The sequence below is a fragment of the Lathamus discolor genome, chromosome 4 (assembly GCF_037157495.1).
Source record: "Lathamus discolor isolate bLatDis1 chromosome 4, bLatDis1.hap1, whole genome shotgun sequence".
Taxonomy (NCBI): Eukaryota; Metazoa; Chordata; class Aves; order Psittaciformes; family Psittacidae; genus Lathamus; species Lathamus discolor.
The window spans coordinates 5,830,121-5,853,563 of NC_088887.1; the positions used below are offsets into that span (position 1 = coordinate 5,830,121).

The 23,443-nt window shown below is 42.4% G+C and overlaps 1 protein-coding gene and 1 non-coding gene across 5 annotated transcripts; both read right to left on the reverse strand.

The window, feature by feature from the left end:
• Positions 1-1,979: 1,979 nt before the first annotated feature.
• Positions 1,980-21,890, reverse strand: CASP2 (caspase 2). 4 transcript variants are annotated; one of them, XM_065676059.1, is made up of 11 exons: positions 21,538-21,880; positions 21,164-21,308; positions 17,537-17,704; positions 14,531-14,606; positions 13,002-13,096; positions 11,319-11,495; positions 9,561-9,689; positions 8,720-8,810; positions 4,739-4,888; positions 4,538-4,647; positions 3,766-3,981 (listed from the first exon to the last, which is right to left on the reverse strand). In XM_065676059.1, exons 2-11 carry the CDS (start codon positions 21,293-21,295, stop codon positions 3,847-3,849), a joined length of 1,263 nt encoding a protein of 420 aa, XP_065532131.1. In that variant the 5' UTR covers positions 21,296-21,308; positions 21,538-21,880; the 3' UTR covers positions 3,766-3,846. The 4 variants fall into 4 exon arrangements, with proteins under 4 accessions (XP_065532132.1, XP_065532131.1, XP_065532134.1 ...); XM_065676062.1 differs by lacking the exon at positions 4,538-4,647 and adding an exon at positions 8,544-8,605 and having other exon boundaries at positions 3,899-3,981; positions 21,538-21,890; XM_065676061.1 differs by lacking the exon at positions 3,766-3,981 and adding an exon at positions 8,544-8,605 and having other exon boundaries at positions 4,560-4,647; positions 21,538-21,889.
• TRNAI-AAU (transfer RNA isoleucine (anticodon AAU)) lies at positions 6,731-6,804 on the reverse strand. Its single transcript has one exon. It is a non-coding gene; the product is annotated as a tRNA-Ile (tRNA).
• Positions 21,891-23,443: the final 1,553 nt, after the last annotated feature.

Consider the following 23,443-nt stretch of genomic DNA (forward strand, 5'->3'; position numbering starts at 1 on the left):
ATCCCATGTCTGCAAGTGCTGTAAGGTTGAGGTGCCAGCAACTGGCAAGACTGGCATGAGTGAATTGGGGGTCAGCAACTGCAATCAGACCAGGGTTGTAGGGACTTTGGGGCCAGAAACTGGAGCAAATGAGATCTCAGCATCAGTAGCTGGAGTAGCCATACCTCTCCGGATAATTTCATTTGGTGCCCAAGTGCTAGTTACAGGTCAGACCCACATGAGGTCCTGGGTAACTAGCTGGAGGATTCCCCAAACCCGGGATGAATGTATGTAATTTGGTGGCAAACTACAACCTGGACTGGAATAACCAGCAAGCAAGAGGCTCTGAGTCCAGTTAAGTGTATTAGGTATTCAGTGGCACCTGTGAATGTGGGGTGCCTAAGGGATAAGCATGTGAGCACACCTGTTTGCTAGCAAGCATCAAGCTAAACTAGCCAGCAGGAGCAAACAAGACCCACAGAGCCATTAAGGTGGCCCAAGATCTAGGCAGGAGTATGGGAGAGACAGAGGGTTTGTGCTCTATGTACCCCATGAATGTGCTTGTGAACCTAGAGAGGGGGGGCAAATGCTTTCACTACTGAACTTCAACCCTTACCAGCTGAAGAGCAAGTGGAGGTGGCTGTTTAAGTGTTGGGTCCTGGCAGTACTGAATCTAGGTGCTGATGAAGGCAATTCTTTAGCTGTTGCACTCTGTTTAGCCAGTCATGTCAGTGTCCTCTGCACATGGGTCTGTTTTCGAGATGCTCACTCAGTCTTCCTACTGTTTGGATCTGCAAATGGAAAATCAGCAGCTACAGCATGGGCCTGGGACAGAAAGCCAAGAACTGTTTTTCCAAAGTCAAATCCTTTCAGCGTCTATTACTTTTCATAATGGTAAACAGGGAAACAAAACCAGTTTAGAATTGCTACAACTGTATTCATTTACTGTTCTATTAATAAACAATGATTTTCATGCAACTCGAGATTTGTGAATACTTCATCTACTTTCTGTTCACTGTTTCCATGCCCCATCCCACAAAACTTTTGAGCTCATTTGGTTTTGAGTCAAATGTGAAGCGGTTAATACTTGGGTGTTATCCTAGCTATTAAAGTCATCCTTTAAACTATGCCAGTAGCTCAGAACTTATTTCTCTGAAAATACTAACATCTTGTTTACTTCATCTTCTGGACTATTAGAAACCCTTACTACCAACAGGTAGATGTTGGTAATTCCACTGCTAATATTACTACTGGATTTCCTCTAGCAGAGTTGGGTATTATTGAAAAAACAATGGTTTTTGTTCCTCAGGAAATACCCTAAGTGTCACAGATAAGACAGAGTAAAAGACAACCTCTACTGGATCTGAACACTGGGAACTGTTCTAGAGCTGATGAGAACAGAGCCTTTACCTTCTTATTTCACAGACACTCACTGGCTTTTTCCCAGGCCTCAGCTTGCCTTCCCAGCAGCTGGATCAATGCTCATCTGTGAAGGTGAAGCAAGTTGCGCTGGTTCTGCTCCCAGTCATTACACACCAACACCTCTGGGCATCCCCTAGCATTTGTTTCCATGCAGCTCTCTGATCCCCTGGATATTTTGCTGCTTCCAGGATCTCTCCTCTACCTGGTACCTTGACCTTCTTCCCAGGTGCTTCTTCCTTCCACGACTCCTTTTCTCAGGAACCCTTCATTTTGGCACCAACTCATCCTTCAAGAATACCAAGCCCACAGTTTTCCCAGCCTAAACATCTCAGTGCTGAAAACACAACATCAGCCTCTTACTTGGTGGTTCTGCCTCATAGCACTTTATCAAAGACAAAGAGCTTACTTACAAGCAGCCCATACTGGTTGCAGTCAGAAAGTAGCAAGCTTCTGGGCTTCTGTGTTAAGAGACCAAAAGCACTTCTGGGAAGTACTACCTCAAGAAATCACACAGAATTCTCTTTACATAGAAACTGCATTTCTGCATAAGGTATAACTCTTGAAATGGAAGATACAGATTAATCAAACAAGAATTCTTTATTTTGACACCTCAAGGCAGTAAAATACAAGTATACAAAAAGAATATATGAAAGTGGCAGTGATAATGCAACTTGATGCAATCCTACAGAAATCTAATCCATCAGAGTGGACTACTTCATTCATATACCTCTCTGGAAAATATTGCACCATTTCAAAGAGGGAGCACTCAGGAGGAAAGTGGGTTTTATACTCCACGGAGGTACAATGGCCCCTAAACCAGCATCTTAACTTCAGAGTAAGGCACCAATTGGCAAGTATGATCCTTGTTCTGTTTATCACATTGCGTGTAAGGTAAGCGCAAGATGCTGCACCTTTGTCAGCTGGAGGACACATAGCCTTCATTTGCCTCAGCAAAACAATAAAACAGTACATGCCTAGTTTTCCAGCCTCCCTCCATATCCCTTTGTGCTTCCTATTCATGACTCTATCCTCAAGAAGTATTTTAAAAGCCACACTTAATGTAAGAGGAGTAAGGCAGAAACAATGCCAACTTGCTGCTACAAAACAGAGATCGAGACTCAGCTGAACACAGACTGTAGTTCATATGCAACCCAGTACATCCGGATTTAGGCTCTACCACAAAAAGAGCACAATGCCCGCCTCCCACATCACATCAAATGGGAGTAACGGCAACTGGACACAAGCAAGAAACAAGCATGAAGAGACCGCGTAGGAAATTTCCAAAAGTGATGGATTATGCCTTATTTCTTACTGAGGATTTGAAACAACGCTTTGCAAACATCATCAGCTAAACAACAGCTTCAAAGGATCATGGCTAAAGAAAGAAAACACATAACAGGGTAGTAACATGGAATGTTCCCTTTAATTTCAAAGGGAAACAAACTGCAGTGATAAATAGTCCAAGTAACACCCTTAGACTGTAAAGAGCTGCCTTGAATACTTTTGTTAGTTAAACAAAAGACAAAAGATCCTTTTGTACAAAGTTGTCTGGTTTCAGGGATCCAGCTGTACAGTGCAATTCATAGTCTCCTGAGAAGCTGGCGGACTGAATGTTCTGCCTGTTGTGACACACAGGTACAATGGCAAACAAATTCCTCGAAAGCAATATTCCATGCAGTTGCTCACTTTTGGGACTAACGGGAGCTAACCTAGAATTTCTAGATTCAAAACTATTTCTGGGGCAGTTTATGGAGGCTTATTTGTCTGTATGAGAAACCCTAGATCTCGACCTGTTTTGTTGATAACTTGGGATGTCTTGCATGTCTTCTGATTACTTGGCTACAGAAGGAATGTGTAAAACCAGGCTTTTAAGTTATCAAGATGATAGGAAAGTGTCAAGTACTGAAAACAATAACCTTCTATTTTAGAGAGGGGAAGAAGTCTCCTTCACAAGGGAGCCCTCTTCTAATGTCCACAGGAGCTGACTGTCCTGCATGAAAAACCAGACAGAAAGTACTTAAAACTTTTAAAATATAAGCATAAAATAAGTAGCATTTTATGAAAAATTTTCCTTTCAGAAAGGTTTAACTTTTAAAAAATTGTATGAATAGTCTTGTTTCCCTTTTCACATTCACTTTTCTTAGAGATGTCCTTAATGTCTCCTTCCAAAGGATGTTCCCACTTATTCCCAGTTCCAGTGCTGATCCTCTTTCCATCAATTTCTATACATATGGATTAAGTCAGGATATTAGAATTTTAAACCCTGAACTGAATCAGATTAGTGAGTTGCCAGATTATTTAAAGACATCAAGAATCAGACTGGCCAGATATAAACCATCACTCGCTGCTTGTGCATCTCATGTCACAGCCTAAAGAATGAAAGCGTAGACATCCATACTCCAAGTCCAGCTTTGGCAGTATCTCCCTTGCACAGAGCTGGCAGGGTTATTTTCCTGGCAGATAACCAGGGAACAGGTAAAGGTCCCGGCAGAGCGTGCTGCAGTATTCTGACATTTCTTTGCAGCGGTGGAATTCTGTGCCTGGGGCATAACCTTCTCGTTGCTTGATGTGCCTGTTCACCTAGATGTGAGAACAAAACACCAGAAGGATTAAGGCAAGGAAGAAAAACTTCATTGTTTTCTGTAATGGAAGATTATTCTGTTTACCTTGCTAAGTATTCCCTTCTGTATTGTCTTTCTAAATTATAAGGATAATGAACTCAGGTGCAGTTCCACAGCAGCTCAAGTTCCTCACACTGCTGTCTTCACTCCCTCTACCCCCATTTTCTTATTCATTACCTTATGCGATTGCATAGTAATGTGGTGAGCCAATTCAATGAATGAATCTACTGGAAAGAAAAGCTATTTCTATAGAAGAAAAGTAATTCTTGGCAGATTAATTCTTAAGTTCACCATGTGACTGCACAAGGAATGGACAGCGTCAAAGAAAAAGCATTTTTACTTAGGTTAAACTGCTGTGGAACTGCATATAAGTAAATAGGAGAAAAAGCAATAATTTTGCTACAAACAAGGCAAGAACAATTGCTTTAATAGTAGATTAATCCTACCAATGTGAAGCACCGGAGGGCTCTTCAGATACAAGGTAAGTGTGGGAGAGGAAAGACACTCCTGCTCACCTTCACCAACATGTCAGCCACGTGAGTGTCTCGAGAGTCCTCTGCAAACACAGAGGTGAGAGCCTCAACATACCAGGATCCACGCTTGGTGTTCCGCATGGCTGCAGTGCCTAAGAAGAAACTGTGTATGATGAAGTTTCTGGGGAATGCAGACACATAAAACCTCCTTCTGCCTTAACTATTAGGGTCTCTCTCCAGTACCTTTCAGACAAGCATATCCACAGATCATATCAGAGCATGTAGGCAGACGCAGCTTGAGATTTTCTTCCTTGTTTGCATCGCTTTCCTCACAGCCTGGGGAATCTGACCATTCCTTCCCATCTTGCTGATCCACTCCCCGGTCTGTCTCATCTGAGGGGGCAAATAAACAAAGAGGGAGTGGGACAGAAGGAAAAGAAAAGAAGGAATTACCCGTATTTACTGGAGGTAGTTTTCTTATTCTTCCTTTGTTTGGGGCTCTGGTCATCAATGCCACAAGCCGAAAGCTTTACATGAACTTTTAAGTGGGTTTAGCTGTCCTTAAAATTCATCTGCAAATGCATCAAACTAATGTAGATACCATCAGCTGCTGAACCTAAGGTGACTATTAGTCCACATGCTCATTATTTATTTCTCCCCTCTCCTTTCCAATGCAGATCATGGGATAACTGGAAAGCAAAGCTCCTGATAGTTCTACTCCATGCACAGAACAATTCCATGCCTAGACTTAGAAATTTCTATTTTCCACTTTTACCTACCTTAGAAATGTCCAAAACCGTCTAGTCTAGTTTGCAATACTAACTACCTCCTCATTGCAGAACTCAAGCAAAAGCTATGATTTTAGTTGCTAAGGTCTACCTTCAAGACATCAAGGAAACATGGACCAAATATCTCACCTAGTTCTAAATCTTGATTAAAATCAAGGCTTTCAATATATAACTTCTGCTTCAGTCAAAAGCATAAACTGTGCAATAGTAAAATGTAAAGTAATTTCACCTCAGACTGGAGGGAGAACTCCAGTACATGGAGATTAGTTTAAAACCTGGAGAACATTTAGTACCTTTTCCAGGATTCATTAGTATGTATTATGACGAGTGTAGATATCCTCAATTGCTTGTTTACATGATGCAGTTCCCACTGTAATGTACACTAACTGCTTAGTAGTAGCAGTAACTTTAATAGCCCAACTATGTTGCATGAAAAATAAAACTACATTTTACAGGGGTTTCTTTATATGATTTTGCCCTTTTGTTCTTTTGTTTTAAGATCAGAATCTACTATTCTACTTCCTAACAGTATGGGTCAGATTTTAGTTTTAGGAGGCATAAGCGTCCACTTCCTATTATGACAGCTCTAGGTTTTTGTTGCCAGATCATGCCCAAGAAATGCATCTGGATTCCTAACCTGTTTACAGGCAGTGACACTCGTGGAATTTCATACTTATGGCACAAGAAACGGTCAGTTGAAAAGTCAGCAGTGCTGTTGTTTTCCTCCAAAATGAAAGCAGCAGTGGGAAGAGTCAAACGTGCCAGATTGGGACTGTGGGACACACAGATATAGCCTATAACTTAAGGCTCCACAGCTCAACATTTCATGATTGCTTCCATCAAGTTCTTTCATCTCTTTAAGGGAGCAATACAATTTTTTCCATTTTGAACTACACTTTAATGTATTTTATCACACGTCTCCAGATGCTTTTTGTTCCTCCTAAAAATTCCATATACTGTTCACAGTGCGTGTTATTTCAACTAAGACTCAATTTTACAACCAAACTGTATTATTCACGCTGTCATCATCCTGTAATATACAGTCAAAACCTTTCTGATTAAAGCTTCATAATTAGATATCTTCCTCACACATTTGTCTTCAAATACCATTCCAGTCAACTTACCAACGTAATTAAAAAGTATAAAGCACCGGCTTAGATATTCCTCAGCATACTCAACCTCTAGTATATATCAAAGGTAACTGCCACCCAGATTGAACCAGCCTGTTTAAATTTTACTCAAGGTCCCAGATAGCTGTTTTCCCAATTGATCTAAATAAAGGCTAACCACGTATTTCTTATTGTTTAGAATCATAGAATAGTTTGTGTTGGAAAGGACCTCAAGATCATCCAGTTCCAACCCCCCTGCAATGGGCAGGGACACCTCACACTAAACCATGTCACCCACAGCTCTGTCCAACCTGGCCTTGAACACCGCCAGAAAACAGTGGCCCGTACGGGGATCGAACCCGCGACCTTGGCGTTATTAGCACCACGCTCTAACCAACTGAGCTAACCGGCCTGCCGACACTTCTCACTTTTCCGGATCAACTACTACATTAAACAAGATGTTAAGCATGTACAGTGCCTCATTTTATGTCACAGTGAAATGTGACAATTTGTCTTTTCCCATTCCCTTCTGTCGCTGCTGGGTTTTGATCCATGACTGTAGGTGGACTATCCAATTCTTCAAGAGACTTATGCCAAAGGCCCTTTGGAAATTAAGTAGGCTCTTCGTCATCTACAGTTTTTAATGTGTCATTAATAGAAGACAGGTAAGGCCTATTACACGAATTTAGGGGAAAAAGAATAACCTGTGCATTTTGCATTCAGTTTCAACTGGTTCCAGCTAACTTGCATGGCACAGAGGGACAAAGTACTAACATAAAGCTGCCCACATTATATATTTGAATTCTGCTATTGAAAAAAAACCATTCTTTTGGCTAGTCTAACCTTTGAATGCTAACATTCAAAGGATAACAAAAGGATACACATTTCTGTTGACAGTTCAATTACTTTGTAATTAGCTTTCTCCTGCAGCTATTAATCAAGGTTTAAGAGAGGGTTACAAAAGACATTCCACCCCCCGCCTTTTTTTTTTTAACTGAAGAAAGATTTTCCCTTTCAGTCGCTCAAGTCTCAACCCTTTGCCTATTGCAGTATCCCAGTTCTACAGCATTTTGAGTAGAGAGCTCCAGCTCCAACTGAAAACCTTTTGGGTATAGGAAGGCCAAGTCTGATTTGCCGACGTTGACAGACCCATTATTATAAGATTACGGTCAAATAAACCTGATCAACTAATTAGATCCGCTGCAAATTCTGGTTTACTACACCTATTTCCACAATGTTATGTGTCTGTGTATTCAAAAGTACCTATATTCAATGCATACTGTAAATGTGCATGTTATCATATTCCCAAGTGCTTAGTTGAATTGATTCTTTTTGATTGTAAAAATACTTCAGGTAGACTTTAGGTTTTTCTCTGCACCGGGATTAAGTAACAGGCAAAAGAAACATCCACCTGGCAAGAGAATAAACTACAAAGCAGCTCTGCTAAAAGTGAAAAAGGAGGGAGACAATTCCAAGGAACAAGAGAAAATAAAGGGGAAAAGCACACACACCAGCAAGAATTTCTCTCTCACAAGGTAAAAAGCAAAGCTTTCTAAGAGAGAACTCCTCTTCAGAGTAGCTGCAGTTTCAGAGTGACCTCAAAAAGTCCAACCAGTTTAAGGACAAATTTGGTTATCAGCAAATCAGAAAACTAGTTCGTTACAGACGTGTTCAGTTACAAAAGGAGGGAAAACAAAGAGCAGAATTAAAGAAAATGCGAACAGAAAGAGTGGAAAAAGAACAAGGCTGTGAGAATCAAGAACTATCATGCACAATAGTTAGGTAAGAGTTCTACAACAGTATGTGGAAAAGGGTCTAAAGCATCTGGAGGCTGAAAACAGGACAGGATAAAGGAAAAGAAAAAACCCACACATTTGGAGCCAACTGATAGCTCAACAGATGACAAAACGAGAGACACAATACATCCAGGATCAAGAGACAGACAGGACCTCAGACAAGACTCCAGTGTTAGTGTACCACTCCATGCTGTGCTGCAATTTGATGTACCATATGCCCCACTCCCCCTACTGCAGGCATAGCAAGAGAAAGCCTCAATATATGAGTTGGGATATAATAGAGCTTTGTATCACTAAAGTGCTCTGGGGTCTGCAAGTCAATGCACACACCTCATGCAGAGCAAAAGACACTTACAGAGCAACAGATGCAGTGGCAGCAGCAGGGCAGAGGGAGGTGAATATGGGTCCCACTTACACCTGAGAGAAGCAAAGAGGAAAGTTGACAGCAAGTTGAATGTGAGGGTGTGTACGTGTGTAAAATGAGCCTTAACGGCATGCCAAATACATGGCTTTTAGTATTTAGGCACTCACCTCCCCGGCAGGCCTGAATAAAGAACATTTTGGGCTTATTCTGGAGATTTGGACAGTTTGCGTTATCAAAAAGCTGGAAGGCCTCCTGCAACTGAAAGAAGAAAGATGATAAATATTACTCACTGCAGCCTTTTGTGAGCCAAACCTAGTCTCATTTTGCTTCCATGTATTTATAGAATCATAGAATAGCTAGGGTTGGAAAGGACCTTAAGGATCATCCAGTTCCAACCCCCCTGCCATGGGCAGGGACACCTCACACTAAACCATGTCACCCAAGGCTCTGTCCAACCTGGCCTTGAACACCGCCAGGGATGGAGCATTCACAACTTCCCTGGACAGCCTGTCCCAGTGCCTCACCACCCTGACAGTAAAGAACTTCTTCATTATAATCAGTCTAAACTTCCCTTGCTTAAGTTTTAACCCATTACTTCTTGTCCTACCACTACAGTCCCTACTGAAGAGTCCCTCCCCAGCATCATTATAGGCCCCCTTCAGATACTGATCATTTCTGTTATTACCTCTTGATATTTTCTCCTCTACCTCCAAACTCACCACGTAACAACTTTTCCACCCTCCCCCCAAGCTCTACTAGTTTGAGTTCATGCACTCTATGTAGTACTTGTACAAAGAGAGAATGGAGTAACTTCCCTTCTATGCCACTCTTTTATCTTACAGACCTCTCATAGACAGCCCCTTGTACTTTTCCTCCTACAAGCCCCCCTTTTTAAAATAGAGAATCCTCAGTCTCTCATCATTTCAGTTTTGTTTCTTTTTTTATCTCTTTCCATTGTTACTTTCCAAGAAATAACCTGCAACAACATAGCAGGACACAGCAATATACCTGCAGTAGTTTGCCATCGCTGCCATAAACCCCACCCTCCACACCGTGGGAAAGTAAAGCTACAATGCAGGAATCCACATCCCGATGATCTGGCATCTTAGAGAATCTCTCCAATGCATTCTGCATCTCCTGGAAGAGACAGGAAACAAAAATGCTTGATGCTTTCCAGACTTGCACAGGAAAAGTAGGACAACATACAGGGAAAAACACAAGCAGTCATAGAATCATAGACTGGTTTGTGTCGGAAAGGGCTTTAAGCTCATCCAGTTCCAACCCCCTGCCATGGCCAGGGACACCTTCCACTAGAGCAGGTTGCTCCAAGCCCCTGTGTCCAACCTGGCCTTGAACACTGCCAGGGATGGGGCAGCCACAGCTTCTCTGGGCACCCTGTGCCAGCGCCTCAGCACCCTCACAGGGAAGAACTTCTTCCTAATGTCTAATCTAAATCTATCCTCTTGTCAGTTTAAAACCATTCCCCTTGTCCTATCTCTACTTGCTTTTTATAAGAAGTCCCTCTCCAAGTTTCCTGTAGCCCTATTAGGTACTGGAAGCTGCTCTAAGGTCTCCCCAGAGCCTTTTCTTTTCCAGAATGAACAACCCCAGCTCTCTCAGCCTGTCTTTATAGGAGAGATGCTCCAGCGCTCTGATCATCTTTGTGGCTCTCCTCTGGACCCACTCCAACAGATCCTGTCCTGTTCTCCTGTTAGGAAATAAACCCTATGTACATCAAATCTACAGGACAAAAGATGTGTTCCATGAAAAAAAAGCAGCAAAATGTCCTTGTGTGTAATATTCAGTCCTAAGGATAACATTGTGAAGTTGGAATCACTTAGGCCAACAGGGGGATGCAGCAAGTATCCAAGTTGGTACATATGCGTAAGAGAAACCAACTTATATTTTAATACAGGTTTTACACTGACACTTAAGTGTAGCTGGGATACTGGAGCAACTTAGCAGATACATATTCCAGTATTTCAGGCATTCAAACACTAGTGATCAGAATGCAACAACTAAAAGTGGAAAGCTTTAGGAACTCTGACAACATGGCAGGTGCAATATAATATTGCAAAAGATGCCTTCTTGAATAAAACACACTCTAACAGGTTCCATAACAGTTGATTTCATAGGGATTTAAAAGGACTAAGAAGGAATGAGGTTGAAGAAGGCAGCAACTGCATTCCTAGGGAAAGACAGTGGCTTCAGTCAGTCAGTCATAGAATATTACCAGTTTTCCTAACTGAAGCACTTCTCTAACAAAACAAAGACTGAAAGAGTGAAACTTAACTGCACAGATACTGGAATACTGGTAAACAGGTTGACAATTGAATCCATCAGCAAAAGGACATGAAAACGCCACTTACACTTTCAAAGACTAGGTGAAGTATCTGCAAAGCTTAACCTTTAGGATAGCAGAACACTGGAGAAATCTATCTAGAGTAAACTGGAGACTTTATTCATTTGTGGCTTTAACAGACATGCCAGGTGCAGTCTAGAAATTTTTGCCCCTTGCATCAGACTAGAGTAGTACATCCTTTCTGATCCTGCTCTTCACACTAAGCCCTCTGCCTTCCGAACTTCTTCATATTTGTCAGCATGCAAGCAGATATCATCCCGTTTAGTCTTATTTTCTATTCGTGACCATTCACATCTTCCTGTTCAAGCTTTATTATACCAAAGGGAACCTCTGAGGAAGTTTACATAACAGCTACAAACTCTCATCCATACTGTTTGTGAAGTATTGGGATCCACTCCCCTTACCTGTGCAGTTTGATCATGAAAGACAGTCACTTGATACCCAAGATGCTTGAAAAGCATGCCCAGGGAAGTACAGTCCACATCACCCCCTGCACGATACTCCAAGTCCTTCTCACTGCTGAAATGGACATTGCTGAGAATAAGTGCTAAGCCTCGGGGCTCTGATACCAATTTATATGCCTGCAAAGAAGATGTAGGTTTTGTAAATTCTGACTACATAAGGGAAGTGTTAGAGCAGAACAGCAATCCCTACATACCAACTTGATCAGCAGGATTTCTGGATTGAGGAGGCACAAAACCAGCAGAGGTCAAATTTCTGAGGTTTCTGTTTAGGTTGGGTTTTTTTTTGTGTATACGGGGTTTTTTTTTTTTGGCATTTTCTTTAGTTTGCTTGTGGTTTTTTGTTGTTGTGGTTTTGGTTTTTATAAAACAACTGTTTGTATTGCAAGGGGTCCCAAAGACAACTGTAGCTGCAAGTCTCCACAACCGCTGATCCCACACCACCACTATGAAGATGTTATACTACCTTATTTCTCATTTTAAAAGAAACACAGCATTTCAAACTGTGAAATGGGCTTTCCTAACTCTTTTCCCACCCTCACGCCAGCACAGCACTGTATATTTCCGCCATCCTCATGTTGCCTTAGGACAATACTATGTAAAATTTAATGAACATTTCCTAATTGCTGCTGAGAGCAGACACAGATGTAAAACAGCACGTGAGTGCAATTCTAACAGCAAGGAACTGTCAATCACTGATCCTGAAAGTTATATAGCAGGTTACAAGGAAAAGAATTAACTTAAGAGAGGTCTGTTCAAATTAAGTTCCCTCTCTGCCCCCTCCCACTCTAACAAGTCTGTTACTAATACTCGTGTGAATTGAAAGTGAAATTTAATACCAAAGGAGCATATCAAATTAGGTGCATCCAGGCACAGCTGTAAAAGGAGCCAAGTCAATCGTAAAAACCCCAAACCCAATCTGCTTTGCTGCAGATATAGCCTGTGAAAGAAGTGTTAAGTGTCAGCACATTGTGCAACCTAGCGAAGGGTCTGCCCCATTATACAAAATGATTGCTTTTTTCCCTTAATCCTTAATTATCTTTTTTGTCCCTTAATCCCACCACAATTTATGCTTAACAAATAGAATAAACAAATTAGGCTACCTACATAACTTCTAACAATGCAAATTAGAAGTTCAGGCTGTTCTAGCCAGCACCTAATCCTAATCTGGTTTTTGAGACTAAGAAGAGACTCTCCATGATATAGCTGGCAATTAAACTAGCCAAGACTGTGACTGCTAGTTGAAACAGTTCTAGTATCTTACAGTCATTTGCAAGGTGTGTCATCACACAGGAGATGAGAATGCAAACAAACATATACAAGGCAATAAGACTGATAGCTTACACAGAGCAACAGAATAGAGGGCATTTCACAAAGTTCTTCAAGAACAAGAACCAGAGGCAGGAATTTGTACAGAGTTACAGAACTTCTTGACACTTGTAAATTAGAACTACATCAAGTCAAACAGAACTGGTAACACCTTCCAGTGGCACAAACAGCATAACACTGATCTGCATCCCAATTAAGCAAGCATTTAGACTCAGTTTTAAGTCGCAAATGTTCAGCTGATACATCCAAACACCTCACGTCTTTCATGTATCAAAATTTTCTCTCTCAACTACTTACCAAGTGCTGATGATCATGATAAAATTTGGAAGTGCAGTACTTCACTTGAGGAATCGGGGGACCATCTCCATTATCCAAGGAATGTTCTATTGGTTCTGTGCAAAACAAACATATCAATAACAATTAAAAACTCCAACTACAAAGCCTCTGCATTAGGGCAGTAACTTGCAAATTCTCATCTATGTGGTCTTAAGACATATTCCTGTATATTCATACCTCTAAAAATTCTGTTTGAACAGGGACTATAGACACACAATGAAACACAGCAGGGGAAAAAGACCACAAAAGTACTGGAATGGTATATTTATTTTTTATAGTTTTAACTGGCAACTCTTTTTTGTCTTGTATGTGGGTTAGCCTTATCTAAGGCTTAGCGAATTTGGTTCTAGAGTATGAAAACATAATTCTCATCTAAACTTAGAGCTCTGAGCTTTCTGTTGCTTTGCGCAGTATGTTATTTCTTTCACAGCCAAACCACCGCTAGAAATACTCAACTAGAATAGTGCTTTTCCTTTCATAAAAGGCCTCCCTCAATGGATACAATGACTATTTTACTGAACATACGTATAAGTGATCAAACCAGATGTTTCTAACTGCCATGAAGTGCAATGCTTTTTTCTGTTTATCTGCATCTGAACAATCCTTACCTCTGGATAACAGCAGATAGTGGGAATGATAATCAACTATTTGTCACTTACAGACAAAGCACTAACTCCCCTGTCCAGAAGAAAGAGATGACATTCATGATCTCCTCTGAAATTCTTTCACAACCCTTTACATAGCTTTCCTAGTTAGAGGAACCTGTGCTCTAAAAAACCAAAACAATCCAACTTTTGCACCTAAATAAAACAGAAAATAATTAGAAGAAAATAATTAAAACAAGGCCTTCAAAATTTGGAGACTTGCTCTTTAACATGAGAGAGAGCTCCTAGTAACGAACATACAGTTAAAGCTGAGGCTAGGGAACATGAATACTCCAGCCATTACAAGGGGCAACATAAAAACTAGCAAGGAGATTCATTCCAACAACTAGCTCCCTGATCTAAGTCACAGATTCTTGCTAAAGAAAAGTTGATTTGTTACACTTGACAAAAGCTACAGAAATCTATATTGGGTCCATGTAACATATGCAAGGCCTTGTACTTAAACTTATTTGCCAAGAAGGAAGTCTAAGTTAAGGAGTACTGCCCAAAATTGGGATCTTTTCACAGTTCTAGTTCAATTAAACTTTATTATGAATCTTAAACAAAAATCTTCCAAAATCTAAAATCTTAGTGACATGTACTATTTGAACAACAAAATTTCCTGTAAGAATAAAGGAAGCTGATTAGAAACTCCTTTGGTTCTCTCTTCCAATATGCCATTTCAGTTTCTAGCCTAATTCTGCCTCCTGCATCTGATCATAATATAGCCAGTTCACTGCCAAGTTTGCATTCCTGGGATGAACAAAGTGGTGAGAAACTTATTTCTAGAACTAAATAAACAGAGTATTAAGAAACCAAGCAGATAGCAAGTCAAGTGCAACTCACCTATCCAGCGCGGTCTCTTTGAATTACATGACTCACTGATAGGGATTGGAAGATTTGATCCGTAACGGTGTTCAAGCTACAAAACATTCAATAAATGCATGAAAAGAGTTGCATAGAACAGCTATTTTTTACTCTGCAATACAAGACTGTAGGTATCATGGAACACAGACACATGCATTTACATACACATATACATCACTTAAAAAATACGATGGTTCACACCAAATGAAACATCACAACAAGACAGCAACAGCATTTTCTGTCAATTCAAAGTTTCTTCCCTTCTTTGCTCATCTCTACTTCTACCCAAGTCCCCAGTTTGAAAACCTTAACACTGACATTACATCCTCCTCATTTCTGCCAGAAATGTCTTTGTCCAGTGATTTCTATCTTTCTGTTTGCTTTCAAGGTTTCATTTTCATGGCAAACAACTGGGAGAAGTTTCACAATTGCTTGCCCTTGCTCTCGTGGGGGACTTCAACCTACCAGATGTCTGCTGGAAGTACAACACAGCAGAGAAGAAACAGTCCAGAAGGTTCTTAGAGCTTCCTAACCCAGCTGGTGACTGAGCCAATTAGGGGAGATGCCTGGTTGGATTTGCTGTTGGCAAACAGAGGAGGACAGCGGGTGATGTGATGGCTGAGGCCCTCTTGGGCAAAGCAATCACGAAATGACTGAATTTTCAATCCTTGGAGAAGTCAGGAAGAAGGTCAGCAAAACCTCCACCTTAGACTTCTGGAGGGCTGACTTTGGTCTTTTCGGGATGCTGGCTGGCAGAATTCATCAGGAAACATTGCTGAAGGACAAAGGAGACCAGGAAGGCTGGATGCTTTTCAAGGATGAAATCCTTAAGGTGCAGGAGCAGGTAGTCCCTTTGTCCTGAAAAATCAGCCCAGCAGGAAGAGACCAGCCTGGCTGAACAGGGAGATAGTGCTGGAACTCAGGAAAAACAAGGGAATCTATCACCTGTGGAAGAAGGGACCGTCACCTCCTGAGCAGTACAAGGATGTTGTTAGGTTATGGAGAAAGAAAGTTAGAAACCCAAAGGCAGAGATAGAACTAAATCTGGCCACTGCCATCAAAGATAGTAAAAAGTACTTTTTCAAATACATTAGCAATAAAAGGAGGGCCAAGGAGAACCACCATCCTCTGCTGGACACAAGGGGTGACCTAGTGACTGAGGATAAGTCTGAGGTACTTAATGCTGACTTTGCCTCAGTCTTTAATGGTCACACCAGCCATTCTCAGAGTACCCTGAGCTGGATGGCAAAGATGGGGAGTTGACTGAAGTTCCCATAATTCAGGAAGAAATGGTTAAAGAACTCCTGCTCCATTTAGACATATACAAGTCTATGGGACCTGATGGGTTGAAGGAGGTGGCAGAGGAGCTCACTAAACCACTTTTCATCATCTATCAGCAGTCCTGGTGTAGTGGGCGGGTCCCAGGGGGTTAGAGGTTGGCCAACATGACATCTCTGTACAAAAAGAGCAGGAAGGAAGACCCTGAAACCTACAGGCCTGTCAGCCTGAGCTCAGTGCCACGAAAAGTCATGGAGCAGATGATCCCAAGGGAGACCATAAAGCATGTGCAGGAAAAGGGAGGGATCAGGCCCAGTCAGCATGAGTTCATGAAGAACAGGTCCTGCTTGACCAACCTGATCTCCTTCTATGATAAGGTGACCTGCCTGGTTGATGAGGGAAAGGCTGTGGACATTGTTTATTTGTATATAAGTAAAACATTTGACACTTTCTCACAATGTTCTCCTGGAGAAATTGGCTGCTCATGGCCTGGACAGGAGGATTCTTTACTAGGTTGGAAGCTGGCTGGATGGCCAAGCTCAAAGAGTAAATGGCATCACATCTAGGTGGCAACTGGTCACTAGTGGCGTCCCTCAGGGCCTGGGGTTAGAGCCAGTGTTATTCAGTATCTTCACAGATGATCTGGATGAGGGGATCAAGGGCTCCCTCAGTAAATTTGCAGATGACACCAAGTCACATGGGAGTAATGATCTGCTGAAGGACAAAAAAGCTCTGCAGAGGGATCTGGACAGGCTGGATCAACGGGTTGGGGCCAGCGGTATGATGTTCAACAGACAAAGTGCTGGGTGCAGCATCTGGGCCACAACAACCCCATGGAACACTCCAGGCTTGGAAAAGAGTGGCTGGAAACTGCTCATGGAAAAGGACCTGCGGGTGCTGATTAACAGAGCTGAACATGAACAGCTTGCACCCAGGCAGCCAACAGCATCCTGGCCTAGATCAGAAATAGCATGGCCAGCAGGGGCAAGGTAGCAATCATCCCCCTGTACTCAGCTCTGGTTAGGCTTCATCTTGAATCCTGTGTTCAGCTCTGGACCCCTCACTACAAGAGAGACATTGAGGTGCTGCAGCAGGTCCAGAGAAGTGCAGTGGAGCTGGTCAAGGGCCTGGAGCACAAGTGTGATGAGGAACAGCTGAGAGACCTGTGGGGTTTAGTCTGGAGAAGAGAAGGCTCAAGATGACCTTATCAATGCATATGAGTACCTCTAAGGGGGTGTACAGAAAATGGAGCCAGATATTTTTCAGTGGTGCCCAGGGACAGGACAAGAGACAATGGGCACAAGCTGGAACACAGGAGGTTTCCTCTGAACATCAGGAACCAGTTTTTTTATTATGAGGGTGATGAACACTGGAGCAGGTTGCCCAGAGAGGTTGTGGAGTCTCCAACCTTAGAGACTCTCAAAAGCCACCCAGACATAGCCCTGGACAACCTGAGCAGGAGACTTGGACCAGGTGATTTCCAGAGGTCCCTTCCAACCTCTACCATCTTGTGACACTGTGCGACATTCTCCTCTTTCCAAATTCCTTCCCCTCTGCTTTCACTATGTGTACTAGAAGTTTCAGTTTGCAGCAAAACCCCATCCGGACCTTTGTAAACAACCTTTTTTCCCCCCATTTGAAAAAATTAGCACCCAAACCCAATCTGAAATGCAGTCCACTAATCTCATTTTTTAAGAACTGCTGTACCCTTGCAATCCCCTGGCTCAGGTTGGATGTTGTCTTCAAGATTATTGCCTCCAGATGCTGCTGTTTGGTTTCTCGTAGAGCTTCACAGAATGCTGAGAATGCATTAGGACCTCTCTTGGGCAGCAAATTGAGGAATTCCACATTTTGGCTGAAACTCCCAGGTTTGGCCTAGATCCAGAGAAAAAAAAAAAATGCACACTCTACCATGTTAATTTATGACTAATAGCATTCGGCTTTGTATCAACTATATCCCTTAACTTCAGTATTCTCCTGTCCTTTCCATTTATTAATCAAACTTCTTTCTATAAATCAGTCTCCATGTGCTGCAGTAAACAAATCACTTTCTTTCAGCCTTCTCAAAAATGGCCTCTTCCCCTTGACAACGCAACTACCTTTTCATATTCTAAGGGGAACCTCAACTTTCAGAGCACTGTTAACTAGAAGTATGTACAGTAATAACTCACCTTTGCAGAAGTATGAAAATACTTGGCCCTTTCTCCTGGTAATACTTCTTCATTAGTCCACAGAAGATAACCAGCTCCATATATTGTATCTTGCTGTAAGCCCACTGAATTTTACTTTACCTAATAAAGTAAATTAACAGCTGATATTCTAAAGTACCTATTAATTACTTCTTCCTTTCTAGCAGGCCTGCATCTCTTTATAACACACTTAGGAACATTCATCATCTGAATTTTTATGTCTTCACTGTCTATGGCTCTAAGCCATAATTAAGAACACAAGCTGACCTCAAGAACTGGATCTTAAGTTTTACTGAAAAGTTAAGAAATTTCCATAATGTTCAGATTCTGCACTTTGTAGGTACAGTAGTCACTTTTTGGCAGACTTATTCCTGACTCATAGGATCACAGAAATATGGAATGGTTTGGGTTAGAAGGGACCTTAAAGCTCATCCAGTTCCAACCCCCTGCCATGGGCAAGGACACCTTCTACTTGACCAGGCTGCAACAAGCCTTGGCCTTGAACCCTGCCAGGGATGGGGCATGTTTACTTAAATACCAAAATAATGAAATACAGCACTTTTTGTATTTAAGGAAGCATTAAGGTATCTCCTTATGAAACTTCCACATCCACTTCAGGTTATACTAAACAATAGTCAGCAAACATTCAGAAATGAAACATTTTTCTTTATTCTTTCTTCAAATTGTATATAATTGAAAAAAAATATCAAATTGTTTAGTATCTTTCTGAATGACCCAATTTAAATTCATGCCTCTAAGTTCCTACGCTCTCTCCTCATTTTGGACATCAAAGGAACCTGCTCCTATTTATTAGCTCTTCTCCAACATACACCCACAAACTCTTTACTTTTTATATTCCTTATGAGCTCTTCATCCTGCAAAACTACCTTTGTCTTCAGCGGCTCTTTCTGCACTATCCTCCCCTCTCACATTTTTCTTACATGTGGTAAAATTTCAGTACCTCACACTTAAAGAAATTTCATCCTTCCTTCTTCTCCCTGAGCTCCTTGGTTTACTTCACTTTCCTCAGATTACGAAAGTTTAAGTGAATATACCCTATTTCTAGAATCATTTTGTTTATTCTTCTGCTTAGTTTAAATCAAACCAAAAGGACCAGTATAACTGTTTCTAAGATGTTTTAAAACATAACTATTTATCCAGATCTTAATTTCCTAACTTTCTGGGGAAGCAGCAGGCTATACAGAACCAGTCAACTAGAACATCCATGAAAATCTACACTCTATCAGCCACTGTGGCATTTGTCTCCTCCTGTTTCCACTGAGGTACCTGGTGATGAGCATCACAATATATTTTCAAGAACAGGCTACCTAAAGACACTCTGAAGAGTTTTGTTCACATTTCAGCCAGAGTAGAGGACTACTACAAATTCACAGACCTACTATAGAAAAATGAAAAGCAACACAAAGTGGGTTTAACCCAAGCGATCTTTTTATTAAAATGCACATTACTTTGTACCTATAGCACTGTTATTAGCACATCCCTTCATTTCTATCCTTATTTCACAGTACTACTGTTCCAGTTGTCAGTGCTTTCCTTCTTACCCACTGTATTTGTTTTCATTGCAATGTCCAGATTCGTACCCTGCAACAGTAGTTCAAGTCGCTTTGTTGTTTTGCTCAATCTGCTATTGCTATTTACATATATTTAAGCTCTTAGTTATGTGTGTAGGTTGTATTAGGCATATTTTTTTTCCACTAAGCTATTGCTATTTACCTAACTTATCCATGGTAATACCTTTCTCCTTATTGATAATCCATTACTAAGTATTGTTGCATCTCCTTTTATGTAATTACACCTGAAGGGGCAGATTCCTCTAGTCTGCTTTCCCTGTCTCAGCAGCATTTTGCCAAAAAGACTCTTTTCTCTGGCATTATCCCACCTTTAAGAGGGCTTTTATTTTCTTTTCCTTTTTCTCCTTTTCTTTTTCTCCCCTCTGTCCCCCTTCAGTAACTAAATGCAGGCTAGCAACTGAACATCCCTAATAACCACCCATACTTCAGCATAACTCATGTTACCAGCACAAATCCAAAACATAACCACATACTAGCTATACTACCTACTATGAAGAAATTAACTCTACCCCAGCCAAAACCAGTACAAACAGTTCTTGATTCATTCTCTGACTTTTCACTGTCTTGCTGCACCTTTGTCCTCCCTCACTAGGGATTTGAAGTATTTCAGGTGAGCCTGCCTGCATCTCCCAATTACTTAGCACAGGTGCCCCTAACAGGTCCCATGAGTAATTTCACATTATGTGACACATCTGAGTCAAAAGTCATCACAAAGTTGTTTCTTCATTACTTTCAAAAACTTTATCAGTCTAAGGTTCACACCACCTGCAGCAGCACCCAGAAATAGCTCAAAATTCTGTTTTTCAGCATCTTTTTTTATGACAGCACCATCAATCCTACCACAGGACTAAAAAGTGACTCAATTGCTTATTTGAGTCCCGATATGCACTTGACATACACCTTCAGTCACTTCCTTTCCAGGCTGCTTTCTCTTTGAAGAATTTTACCTTCATCCTGCACACACTTCAGTGCATCACCATGCCTCTGAGAGCAATCCCAAGATATTTCCAGTGACTTCTCTTCATAGTACCAGCTACACAGGGTAAGTTAACAAAAGTGTACAAACGGCATTCACTACGTGAGAGTGAGGGTGCTGGATCACGTAAAGCTCTTCATGCAATTCAGGGAAACACAGATGAAGTACAAATTCTTTAGGTGGCAGGTGACACAATAAGCCGGTTTACAATATATTAATTCACTTATTTTCATCATATTCTTTTGAAAATAGGTGCTATTTCTACTTCTACATATGCAGGCACAAATGACAACAAAGGACTGGAAGATGACTACCAAACTCACAAAGCACAGTCTGCTGCAACTCCATACCAGCATGCAAGCCAACGACTTAGTAAGCCCCAGTCAAAATCAGTAACACAAACAGTGGCTTACAGTTCTCCCGTGTGTTGCAAGCAAAACCTACATGCTATGCACGTTACATACATGTAATCACATTAAAATATGCAGTTTATCATGCTGCCATTGCCAAGAAGGACACTGAGCTTAACTAAAACTCAGGGTTAAGGCTCGGGTACAGTCGAGTACAACCTGCATACCTGTATCGTTTCCACCATCTCCGTGGTGATGATGTCTTTCTCTATCATATGCTCCATCAACTCACTCAGAAGCAGCTGCTTTGCCAGCATCACCCGGTTCTTCTTTAGCGCTTCCTGGTGACACCGCTGCATGCCGCACGCTTCCCTAGCAGGAGAGGCGAGACCTAAGCGCAACTCAACTGTCCGAGCCACCCTTCCTTTCCGCTCAAGAGGAAGCGGACCGACCCCGCGCCCAGCCGCCGCCTGACAACGGCCGGAAGCGGCCTGCAACACCCGCGCCACCCCCGGCTCCCAAAGCCGCACGGGCCGAGGCAGGCGCAGGGCCCTGCGTGCCCGTCGGGCCCGGTGCGCACCCATCGCCCCCCGACACTCACCTCACCACGGCGGCCCGGACCGCGCTGCCTCCGCTACAGTCACGTGGCCGAGGCAAGGGCTGCGCGGCACAGGACTAGCGTCAACCGTCCGCTGTGCGCATGCGCGGGCGCGCCTTGCCCCCGTGGGGTTCGCGCCTTTTCGTGCCTGGGCTCGGGCGTGGCGGGTGTGGTGTGTGGTTATGGAAGTGGTCTGGTGCTTAAAGGGGCTGCAGGAAACCCGGAGAGGGGCTTGGGACAGGGCCTGCAGGGACAGGACAAGGGGAATGGCTTTAACCTGACAGAACAGGGGGATTGAGATGAGCTCTGAGGCAGAAGCTCTTCCCTGTGAGGGTGCTGAGGCGCTGGCACAGGGTGCCCAGAGGAGCTGTGGCTGCCCCATCCCTGGCAGTGCTCAAGGCCAGGTTGGACACAGGGGCTTGGAGCAAGCTGCTCTAGTGGAAGGTGTCCCTGCCTGTGGCAGGATTTTGGAACTGGATGAGCTTTAAGGTCCCTTCCAACCCAAACCAGGCTGGGATTCTGTGACCCAGAGGCCAGAGTCATGGCGGAGGGGACTAGTCTTGCACATCAGAGTAACAGGAAGGGTTCTCTGTGTGTGGGTAGAATAACAGGCATGCAGCTTTCCTTGCAAACAGACCAATTCTGTGACTGGCTTTTTGTTGGTTTTTTTTTTTTTTTGGTTTGTTTTTTTTTTTTGTTGGATTTCTTCTATAGATTTTCTGTTGTGTCTCGTTAACACATTTTAGGTGAAATCAGCTGAAATTGATAGAATCACAGAATAGTTAGCATTGGAGAGGACCTTAAGAAGATCATCCAGTTCCAACCCCCCAGCCATGGGCAGTGACACCTCACACTAAACCATGTCACCCAAGCCTCTGTCCAAACCGACCTTGAACACTGCCAGCGATGGAGCATTCACAACTTCCTTGGGCAACCAATTCCAGTGCCTCACCACCCTAACAGTAAAGAACTTCCTCCTTATAGCCAATATAAACTTCCCCTGTTTAAGTTTTAACCCATTACCCCTTGTCCTGTCACTACAGTCCCTAGTGAAGAGTCCCTCCCCAGCATCCCTATAGGCCCCCTTCAGGTACTGGAAGGCTGCTATTAGGTCCCCACGCAGCCTTCTCTTCTCCAGGCTGAACAGCCCCAACTTCCTCAGCCTGTCTTCATACAGGAGGTACTCCAGTCCCTGATCATCCTTGTGGCTTTCTCTGGACTTGTCCCAACAGTTCCATGTCCTTTTTATGTTGAGGACACCAGAACTGCACACAATACTCCAGGTGAGGTCTCACGAGAGCAGAGTAGAGGGGCAGGATCACCTCCTTCGACCTGCTGGTCATGCTCCTTGATAAAGGGCTCAAGTAATGTTCCGTAGTTAAATGGGAGAAGGGAGCATGTGGGTTGTGCAGAGTACACTTGAAATATGAAGGGAAAAGCAAATGAAAATCCTTTTAGCAGAAGCAAATTTACAGCTCCTGTCATGTAAAAGTTCAGATAAGTGTTCCATGGTGCACAGGAGTTTCACATGCTGACACTTAACACAAGTCCAAAGGCTTGAATAACTTAAGAGGTAAAAATCCCAGTGATCAAAACTGGTGACATTTTGGCCTTTGTTTTGACCAGTTTTTGTCTGTGCTGGCTGCCTGAATTTCTTCCTGACTCCTGGCAATTTGGTGCACTCAGAAAGGTCCTGGGTGGCCCAGTTTACACTCTTGTTTCTATTACTGCATGGTATACCTGTATTGGTTTTGATCGTGGTTTGTTCTTCTGTGTTTGCAGATATAGGAGGGAAATGCACCAAGGGGTTGGCTTTAAAGAAATCACACTGCGTCTATCAGCAGATTTATATCTTATTCTATGATATATATGATCATATATCATATATATGATATATATATTATATGAT